A 10,420-nucleotide genomic window follows, 5' to 3' on the forward strand; every position below is an offset into this window, starting at 1 on the left:
AACCACACTTTGGGAAGTGCTCATACAGAGGGATTCGCAAAGTGAGATGTCTCTTGCAGACGTCAGGAGTCTTCTGTGTTGCCCTCCCCCCATCCGTCATATCACATCACACCCTGATCAGACCCCTGGAGCTCTCTGGCCAAACATCCTAGAGACATTCTCTGCAGTCCTGACTCTGCCCTCACCTGGCCCTGGTCCATGGGAGGATGTGGGGAGGAGACTTACAGGGGCAGGGGCGTTTGAAGGACATGTAATCCTTGGAGCAGAACAGCGGAGCCAGCCTGCCCACGTGCACAGCTCTGACTTCTCGCAGGGAAGGACCCTCCGCTCACCTGCAGAGACACAAACAGGCAGGTGATGGGGGCGCCCATACAGCACCTACCGACCCTGCAGGGCGCTTGTGTACCTTGGGCTGTCAGCCTCTGGGGAGAGGATGGTGACTTTGAGAGCATGGGCCTAGTCTGGGTGGGGGCCTGGAGGGCTCTGGGCTGCAGAATATGGGGGTTCTGGGCAGGGGTGGCACAAATGTGTGCTGGGTTCTCAGTGGTCGGTGGAAGAGGGGAATCTCTCTCCTGGGTGGACCCTTGAGAATCTTGTAACTGTCAGGGCTGGAAAGACCCTTAAAGATCAGTTCAATGTCCTCATTTCACAGAAGGGGAAACTGAGAACTGGAGAGGGTGAGGGACTAGTTTAAGGTCCCACAGCTAGCTTTGGAAGGGAATTCATAGATGCCTAGCTCAAAACCTTATTATTATCATCATCATCATTGCAACAGTTTTAAGAGGAAGATGCTCTGCTCTTTTCATTCTCATTTTATAAATAAGGCAGTTGAGGCTCAGAGAGGTTATGAAGCTTTCCAAGGTCACACAGCTTCTAATTACAGGCTGGGACTAGAACCCAGGTCTGTTTGACTCCAAAGCCCACACTGTCAGGCAGCACACTCCCTTAGAAGGCACCTAATATATTAAATTACCAATTCAGAAATAAGGACCTAGAGAATGAAATTGTCTCTTCCCCAATTCCCCCTGTACCCCCAAGTGAACATCCAGGTGTCAGGATGTCTGTGCAGCAAAGGACTGCCAGGTCACTCTAACACCCATTTGCAATGGAGGAGACATTTTCAGAAAGTAATCCATCCTCCCATGCTGCTGGAGATCTGAACTGATTCAGTCTCTCCTGGTATGTCCCCAGGTGACAGGAGGCTATGGGAATATTAGGGAGTTATAGTTCTTATTTCTAGGGAGTGCGGTCACTTTACTTGCAGAAACCAAACTGCACTTTTGGATGGATGTGGAGCCGAGCAGGTACTTGCAGGGGAAGCTGTCAGTCACAAGCCAATGGGAAAAGAGCCTGGCCCCTCTAGGTCCCAGGGGGCATTCGGCTTCACTGATCCTGGGGATGATATCATTGTGGACAGAACTTTTCTGTAAGAGGCGGGTCCAGAGGTCCCACCCTTTTCTCCTCCAGGGATCCCTTTTATCATATGTTTTTTTTCTCCAAATGGGTCCCCTATTTTGACGGGGCCAATTGGCCAAACTACACTAGTAACTGATTATTCTATTTAATAAACAAATCAAACACCTATCTTTGGAGAGCCTGAGCTCAGAAGTCCAATTCCTGAGTGCTAATATCAACGCGGTGTGACTTTGGACAAAGCACTTCACCTCTCTGAGGTGCAGTGTCTTCCTGGGGAAAGCAGGGTAAGAACACTTAAGCTGCCGTGAGGACGGGGGTTATGTACGGAAAGCCCCTGGCAGGAGGTGTGTGGCTGCAAAATGTTCATTCTGCTGCCTGAGGGGGGTGGGAGGGAAGGGGCCATCACTGCTGCTGACCTGGGAATCCCTCTTCAGGTGGCTTCTTCCAGCTCAGCCTGTCCTGGTGTGAACCCCAGGCTGGCCTGACTCCCACTCCCAGTCCCCATAGAAGCCCAGTCAAGAGTTCTGATGGGGGAAGTGAAGGTAGGATGTGATCTCCCCAGGCCTGGTAGAACCGGCGTGGCAGGCTGCTCGGGGAACTGTGATTTCACACCAGAAAACTCACAGAGCATCTCAGGGCCTGGGATCTGTGCTTTCTAAAAATACATGTGTGTACGTGTGTCTGTGTTCATTTCTGCGGGTGTGCTGGTGTGCACTGTGGCCGCGTGTGAGTCTGGAGGAGGATGTAAGTGGGCTGACAGGTCATCTCTTGCGCTGCTTCCAGAGAGGTCTTTCTTAAAGGCAAAATGGATTATGTCATTTGCTGATAAGTCTTCCACAGCTCCCAGTGCCCTCAGGAAAATGTCCTGGCTTCCACCCCAACCTCCACAGTTCCAGGGCTGTTTCCCTCTCTAGTGAGTTGGCATAGTGTGGGCGCTTGGTAAATGCACGCTGAATGTACACTTACTGTAAGGCTACCCTGGTGGTGGCACCTGATGCCATGGAGAGTGCTGACCAGCTCTAACACTTCAAGCAGTTGTCCCCAAGGTCCTGCTTCTCCTAGAGGCCCCCTGTACCCCCTCTTTCCTCCCACTGGGCCTTGTGACACTGAGATGAAGGCTGGGGTTTTGTAGGGTGTGGGGAGGTGGGAGATGACCTCCCAGGGCAGGGGGCACCAAAAACCCTTGCGTTACGTATCTTTTTCCATGGTCAGTTTGGGTGTTTGGTGGACAGCGTGTTAGGTTCCCAGGTGGCCAGGAGGCTGGCAAGGGGCCGGCAGGTTTGGCCATGGGTCAGGTAGACATTTCCGTATGTGGAGATGTTCCGGGCACGCCGGCTTTCAGGGTGGCTCACGTTCACCAAACACCTGCATGTGCCAGTTAAGATCACCGAAATTACTGCAACAGGTCCCCCGAAGTGGGTAACAGTTTCATTTTGCAAATGAGAAAACTCACAGGCTCCGTGACATAACCCACCCAAAGTCACCCAAAGAGAAGAGGTGGAGGAAGAGCAATGCAGGGAGGGACTCTGTCACTACCCGCCCCCCCCCCCCCCCGCCACAGTGCCCCTTGGTTACTGCAGGGACACCCCACAGAGATCTGACACCAGGTCACGTCTCCCCCCACGCCCGCCGCACTCAGCATCAGCATCAGCATCAGCATCAGAGGCGAGGCGTGTCCCTGCCTGTGACTCATCTCCGACTGGATTGTCTGGCTGGAAACTGGAGGGCGGGCCGGCGGGCTGCGGTATTCCAGGTTCTGAAGTGGCTGAATGGTGGGCGGCGAGTCCACGTCACTCCCACTTTGCTTCACGTCCCTGCTCCCGGAATACCTCCTTTCTGTAGCCACTGCGACACTCTGATCTCAATCAATGAGCCTGTGGTTAGTGGACTGGCGCCGTATCCCTGGCGGAGGCGGCCAGGTAACAGCGGGGACAGGACGGTCAGCGCATGCGCGGCAGAGGCACCCGGACTGGAGGGTTGAGCTTCACGGGGGTCCACGGCAGACGGGGCAGGGCCGCGCAGGGGCTGGCCTCCGGGATGGGCCACGTCTGTGCAGCGCCTGCTCAGCCCATTGGATCTCAAAACAAATCCCCATTTTACAGTTGACGACAGAGAAAGGAGGCTCAGAAATGAGGGAGGCGGGTCTTTTAAGTCTGGGACCCAGGTGATGGTTTCCCTAATGGACAAAAACATTCCTTGGCAAGTGCGGGTAGATGTCATTACAGGCATACCTCGGAGATATTGCGGTTTGGTGGTCGCGAGGCTCCAGACCACCGCAGTACAGCGAGTCACACGATTTTTTTGGTGTCCCAGTGCATATCAAAGTTAGGTTCACACTATACTGTAGTCTGTTAGGTTTGCAGTAGACATTTATCTAAAAAACAATGTACATACCTTAATTTAAAAATACTTTATTGGGACTTCCCTGGCGGCCCAGTTGTTAAGACTCCCTGTTCCCAGTGCAGGGGGCTCGGGTTCGAACCCTGGTTGGGGAACGAAGATCCCGCATGCCGCATGGCGTGGCCAAAAAAAAGAAAAAAAAACTTTACTGCTAAAAAACGCTAACCATCATCTGAGCCTTCAGTGGGTGGTAATCTTTTTGTGACAGTAACATCAAAAATCACTGGTCACAGATCACCACAGCAAATACAACAGCAATGAAAAAGTTTGAAATGTTGTGAGAATCACCAAAATGTGACATAAGGGACATGAAGTGGGCAAATGCAGTTGGAAAAATGGCATGAATAAGACTTGCTTGACGCAAGGTTGCTCCAAAACGTCAGTTGGTAAAAACAAGCAATATCTATGAAGAGCAATAAAACGAGGTATGCCTGTAAACGTTTGTCACGTGATTAAATGAAGAAGCAAATGAACTCAGGAGTGGAGGAGAAAAAGAGTGAGAGGACGGTGGCAGAGAGGCTGGCAGAGGACACGGAGGTTTGCAAATAAGTAACTTGGTCCTGATGTTAGAAAAGGGATCCAAGTGTGTGGCAGCCTCTGCAGCAAGGAGGCCTTCTGTCCCCATGCAACATCTGGCCAAATGTGTCCTACACTGGGTTGGTCAGGAAATGCCTGGAGGTTACTGGGTCTTCAGGTTGCCTTGATTTACCTGGAGTAGTCCTCTATTGGATCAGCTGCCTTCCCCGCTGCCACCAAGGCCCAACTTCTAAGACTTGATATACTGACTAACTACATAAACCGGTCCATTTGCAAATCAGCAAATAGGTCCTGACCAAGGGTGTAGAGAAGCCTGATTCAGGGTCCAGAAAACACCAAAGAGGGCATAGAAAAGTATTATTACAGTGGTGAAACATGGGATGCGTCCCCAGTGTCCAATAAGAGAGGAGAGGCTGAGAAAATTCTGGCATATGCTTATAATGGAATATTGTATAGGCATGGAATCATGTTTTTAAAGAAACTTTAATAACATAAAAGACTTTCAGTATACTGTTAAGAGGGGGGAAAAACCCCACCAGGTAAGCAGGTTCTAGAACTCTGCCTACAATATGATCCTTATTTTGTAAGGAAAAAAAAAAAACCAGAGAAAATATTCACACATAGAAAAAGATTAAAAGGAAATAGACTAAAATATCCACAGTCACGTACTCTCTGGGCAGTGGTGAGATTGAGGAGGCTTTTTATGTTCTTTTATTTTTTAAAAATGATTTTCCCAATTTTCTTCAATGAACATGTATTACTTTTATAATCTGAAAAATCATTAAAATGAAGATTTGAAAACACCTTTTATGCTAACAAAATAAAGAATAATTAAATGAATAAATCAGTGATCGTTAACTCACTGGAAGTTTTTTTTTTAATTTTTTAAAATTTATTTTTTTTATTTTTTTATTGATTGATTGATTGATTACTATGTTGGGTCTTCGTTTCTGTGCTAGGGCTTTCTCTAGTTGTGGCAAGCGGGGGCCACTCTTCATTGCGGTGCGCGGGCCTCTCACTGTCGTGGCCTCTCCTGCTGCAGCACACAGGCTCCAGACACGCAGGCTCAGTAGTTGTGGCCCACGGGCCTAGCTGCTCCGCGGCATGTGGGATCTTCCCAGACCAGGGCTCGAACCCGTGTCCCCTGCATTAGCAGGCAGATTCTCAACCACTGCGCCACCAGGGAAGCCCTCACTGGAAGTTTTAAATGCTAATTTAATTGCCTTTGAACATGCCATTTTTTATTGCCAAAATTTAAAAAAGTTAACTTGTCTTTGAACTTACTGATAAGGAGCTTTACTAACATGTTAGGAAAATAATCTCCACTGGTTTTAACCTTCATCACATTTTCCTTGGCGCTTGAGCAGGTCCTATTTGCCAGATTTTTGAGAGAATAGTTTCTGCCATGAACCTTGAGGTTTATCTTCAGGCAAGCTATACACTTGGCAATAATAATAACAATAATAGACCTTATGTTTGTAAAACACTTTATAATTTGCAAAGCATACGAAGTGCTGGTTATTGTTCTAGTCTCTGGGGATATGAGAGTGAGCAAAGTGGTTAAAAGTCCCTGCCTTTGGGGAGTTTACATTATATTGATGAGGGCAGACAATAAACAAATGAATAAGATATATAAATCTTGGGGGTGATAAGTGCTATGGAGAAAAATGGAGAGAAGAGAGATAGGGAATAAATGGGGCGGGGAGCTGCTCTTTTAAATCAGTTTGATACTGTTGGAATAGAAAAAAAATGAAGATGTCTCTAAAAATTCTATAGCCCATGGGCAATTAACACATAGACATACAATGATTGAAGATATCCATTGAGGAAGCATTCCATTAACTAATTACATATCGTCTAAGATACAATGTGCTAATTATCAATTTTACAAACTCATAAAATTATGATGAGTCATAGTGATGTTTTAAGTTTTCTATACCTAGCAATGTTAGTCCTTAACCTTTCTAAGCCTCAGCGTTCTCATCTATAAAATAGGGACAATTATAGTACTTATATCAGAGGGCTGTCCTCAGACTCCAGAGAGAAAATACTTATGCTTGGGAAAGAGCATGCATTCAGTGCATGTTCATAATACAGACATAGCAAGGCCATTGCGAGGGGTCCATTCGTCACTGCCACGTGTTTCCTGTATATTGTTTCTCCAGTCCTCACGACTATACTGGGAAATGTAGACTATTTGTTCCCCTTTTCAAGAGGAAATTGAGGCTCTGAAAGGTAAATCTCCTGCCCAGAATCACAAGCCATAAACCCAGGTAGTCCAGCTCCAAGAAGCTGTGCTCTCAGCCACAACTGTACTTTGTGCCAGGGGGATTCAGAAGCCCTCCTGGCTTTAGTTTCTCCCTTTAGGAGGCTGAGAGCTGGCTGCCACCTTCTCGTCCCTTACCCTGTGCTGTGAGCACTTCCAGGGCAAAAGCTTCAGGTAACAGGCGTCTGAGTGTGTCTAACTGATTATTCCCCAAGACTGAAGGAGGTGCCCGTATCCCCATCACGTTGCCGCCTGGCTGTACTCCACTATGTGAACCAGGTGACACAAACATCCTAAATTAGTTTCTGATTAACTCCTTTGGGAAGAAGAGGTGAGGATTATAGAAGATGCTGGGATGTGACACCCTGGTGGGTGAATGGGGGAGGGGTGGGAGTAGGCTACAGAGGAAGAAGATGACAGAGGGGGTTTTTGTGTAGAAACAGCCCCCAGGAGGCAGCCCATTCTGCCTGTCTCACTAGGTCCCCACCAGGCAGCATGTGGACAGACCCCCCCCCCATCCCCCCCGTTCTCACAGCTGGGGCACAGGTGAGCAGGACTAACACGGGTGTCCACAAGCTGGACATTTGTTTTCTTCCCAGCAATGCTCCTGGTTACCTACACCCTCCATGCCACCCCAAGGATTCCAGCATCCTTTCCCAGGCCCTGGGCCTCATTGGTTCTGCTCTGGGTCTGAAGCCTCAGCTGCACAGACTGGGCAGATCTCTTCCTGGGGCCCTTCCAGCTCTGAACTTCTAAACTCTCAGTCAGCCACGGGCTCCATTTCCTCCCCAAGGGTTATCATTTCTGCTGCCTCGTGGCTCGGTTGCCTGGATGAACACACCACGGTCAGCACAGGTTCAGGGTTGGGACCCCTCGGACTTCCCGCTGTCTCCTTGCCCTGGTGGCTGCTCCCCCTGCTGCTCTTCACTGCCTGTCTGAACTGTCACCACTGGAACATCCAAGCCACCTGACTGTCTGATTGCTCCTCAGGGAAAGCAGTCCTCCCCAGGCCCCAGTCCCCGGAGTGGAGGGAGGTGTGAATTCCCTCGCACAGAGTGTGAGCAGCAGACATCAGTCAAGGGCAAAAGAAAGAGTTGGTCAGATACAGTCTTTCCCAACCTGGATGGAGATGACAGGTAGGGAGGCGAGCACCGCTGGGAAGCGGAGCACCCAGGGAGGAGGGAACAGCTGAGAAAGGGCAGGCCCTAAAGAGAGGGTTTTGCACTGCAGTTAGATGTCAACAAGCCCTTGGGGGATTCAAAGGCCTCCTTGGAGGGGGGCTTGGGGGGTTGGGAGGGGGTCGTGTCACCGCCACCTCAGGGCAACTCGCTCTGCCTCAGCATCCACTGGCGCTGCATGCTTCACAGAACGACACCTGTAGTCAACCTGAATTGAGTGATGGCTGAGTGCCAAGCACCATGCTAGGCCCCCTACAAGCATCACCTCATTGAATCCTCCCAACTCACCTTCCCCATGTTTCAGATGGGGAAACTGAGGCTCAGAGAGGTTAAGTATCTTGCCTAACATCACACGGCTAGGAAGGCAGCCAAGCCCACCCTCTGGTTCCAAAGCCCTTAAACACTCTGCTCATGACAGAATCCTACCTACTTGTCAGCGGAGGCCATTGAGGCACAGGGACGTGAAGTCACTTGTTCCAGTAGAGCAGTCAGGATGTTTGAGGAGAGTCAGGAGGGGCTTGCTCAAGGCAGGTGCCCGTGGACTGTGTGAATCAAGACCAAGGACCAAGCTCCTGGAGCCCCCGCCGCTCACACCTGTCACTGGTGCCCTCCCCTTCCCAGCCTGGGCCTGGCCATCTCCGCTGGCACGGCGCGTGGGATCAGGAGGGCAGAGCCTCAGGACCGCCAGGCCGATGGGGAGAGGGGGACGGTCGTGCGAGTCTGCCGTGGGTCTGGTGGGCACTACCCAACTTCCGAGAGCGATTAGGGAGAGGCGGCTCTACCGCTTGGTGCTGCGCAGCCAGCCAGAGCAGCCGCCTCGGACTCAGCCTCGAGTCCCGCTTACCGCGCCAGGGAAAGTCGGCGCCGGAGCTGGAGAAGGTGCGTCGGGGACACCACCTTTCCCACCGATGGTGCTGAGATAGGCCAGCGTGGTAGGCATCGAAGCGGGGGCATGGCCCTGGTGGCCCGCCCGTCGGAGGGTCAAACTTCCCAGCTCGAGGGTCGGGGGTGGGTTCTAGCTTCAAACTCTACAAAGCCCGGAGCCCCTTTCCTCTTCTACCCCGACCAAAAGTGCGCCCTAGTTTACCCTTCTTGGGTGGGTTGTTCAGGGGTCCGCGAAACCGAGGGCGCGGGGTCGTGAAGACTGTCTTATGCTCCCTCCATGGGGTGGATGTTTGTTTGGGACTCAAGTCGGGCAAGAACCGGGAGACCTCTCCATCCCTGCGGCCCGATGGCATGCTCAGGGGCAGCCACGGCCCGCGCGAGTCCCGGTGGCCCGCCCCGGGGCGCGGGGGTCGGGGCCGGGGTCCGCGGGAGAACGGGGGTCCAGTTTGGAGCGCGCTGTGGTTCCGCCGAGGACCGCGCTGAGCGACCTCGGGTGTGTGCTTGCGCCGGGGCCGCCGCAGAGCGCGGGGGAGGGGGCCGGGACCCCCTCCCCGCCCCTCCCCAGCGCCGCCCCCGGCCCCACGCCCCTTACTCGGCTTGGCTGTCTCGCTCCGCTCCGTGCGCCGCACTGCCGGCTCCAGCTTCGGCTCCAGCTCAGGTTCCCGCTCTGGCTCCGCTCCCGCTCCGGTTCCCGCTTGGATGCCGCTGCGCTCGGGCTCCGGCTCCGGCGTCGCGGGGGGCGCGCCGCTCCGCCTCGGCCTGCTCGGCGCGCAGGGGCGTGGCGGGGCGGGGCCCTGCCGAGCCGACCCGGGGCCCGAGATCCCCGGCCGAGGCGGCGGCGGTGGCGGCGGCTTCCCGGCTTCCCGGCTTCCCGGCCCCGGCCCTGCCGCAGCCCCGCCCGGCCGCCCGCCGACCCCGCGCCGCCGCCCACGCCACGGCCGCCAGCTCCCGCCGCCCTGCGCCGCGGCTCCGGGGCCTCAGCAGCACTGGGCCGCCGCCCGGGTCATTCCTGAGCTGAGGGGACGCGGCGGAGGGGGAGGGCCGAGCCGCGCCCCTCTGCGCACTGCCTGCCCGACACCCACACAGCGGCAGGCGGGGCGGCGCGGCGAGGAGGCCGAGAGATGCAGGGAGGCCAGCGTGCCAGCCAGACGTGTGAGGACAGACGGACAGGCGTGTGTAGAGAGCGACATACAGACAGGCGGGAGCAGAGGCGCAGACTCAGACATGTGCAGAGAAGGGCAGACAAACGAAATGTGCAGGACAGACAGGTTGTTCAGAGGCAAGCCTGGGCATCCGGGCAGGGGACCCCTGTCACGGCCACTGGGAGGGGCAGACGAGCCTGGCAGGGCCTCCTGCTCCCAGTTGCCTCGCGGTGAGTTCTAGGGTGTTCGGGCATGTCAGCTAGGCCTGGCTGAAGCCTTCCTCTCCTGAGCGACCAGCTTGCCTGTTTCCTTTACTCCTGGCCTGATCCTGTGCCCTCTGTATCCCCCTGTCCCCAAACCTTGGGCATAGAGCTTGACCCTGGCAGATGCATGCCTGCCTCAAGGGGTGCCTGCCTCAGGGAGGGGCTCCTGGCTTTCAGGACCTACTCTGTCCACACTCTACTTTGGGGCCTTGGACAAATCCAGCCCATCCGCCAGACCTCCCTTTTTTTTATTACACTAGAGCTCCTGTTTATTGCGCTCTTGCTAGTCCTGGTGCTTTCCAGTTATTTGTGGAATCATTTATTTAATCTCCC

General features: G+C 53.5%; 1 protein-coding gene across 1 annotated transcript in view; it reads right to left on the reverse strand.

Annotated features, from left to right (window-relative positions):
- The window catches only part of BEAN1 (brain expressed associated with NEDD4 1), a 37,883-nt gene extending 28,011 nt beyond the window's left edge, over positions 1 to 9,872 (reverse strand). Inside the window, exons 1-3 of the mRNA XM_068527100.1 lie at positions 9,747 to 9,872; positions 9,497 to 9,696; positions 9,275 to 9,441 (exon numbers count right to left, since the gene is read on the reverse strand). Coding sequence (XP_068383201.1) covers positions 9,275 to 9,441; positions 9,497 to 9,696; positions 9,747 to 9,872 — 493 coding nt within the window. The remainder of the gene's footprint in view (positions 1 to 9,274; positions 9,442 to 9,496; positions 9,697 to 9,746) is intronic.
- Between the last annotated feature and the right edge of the window lie 548 nt (positions 9,873 to 10,420).

The sequence above is a fragment of the Eschrichtius robustus genome, chromosome 19 (assembly GCF_028021215.1).
Source record: "Eschrichtius robustus isolate mEscRob2 chromosome 19, mEscRob2.pri, whole genome shotgun sequence".
Lineage (NCBI taxonomy): Eukaryota > Metazoa > Chordata > Mammalia > Artiodactyla > Eschrichtiidae > Eschrichtius > Eschrichtius robustus.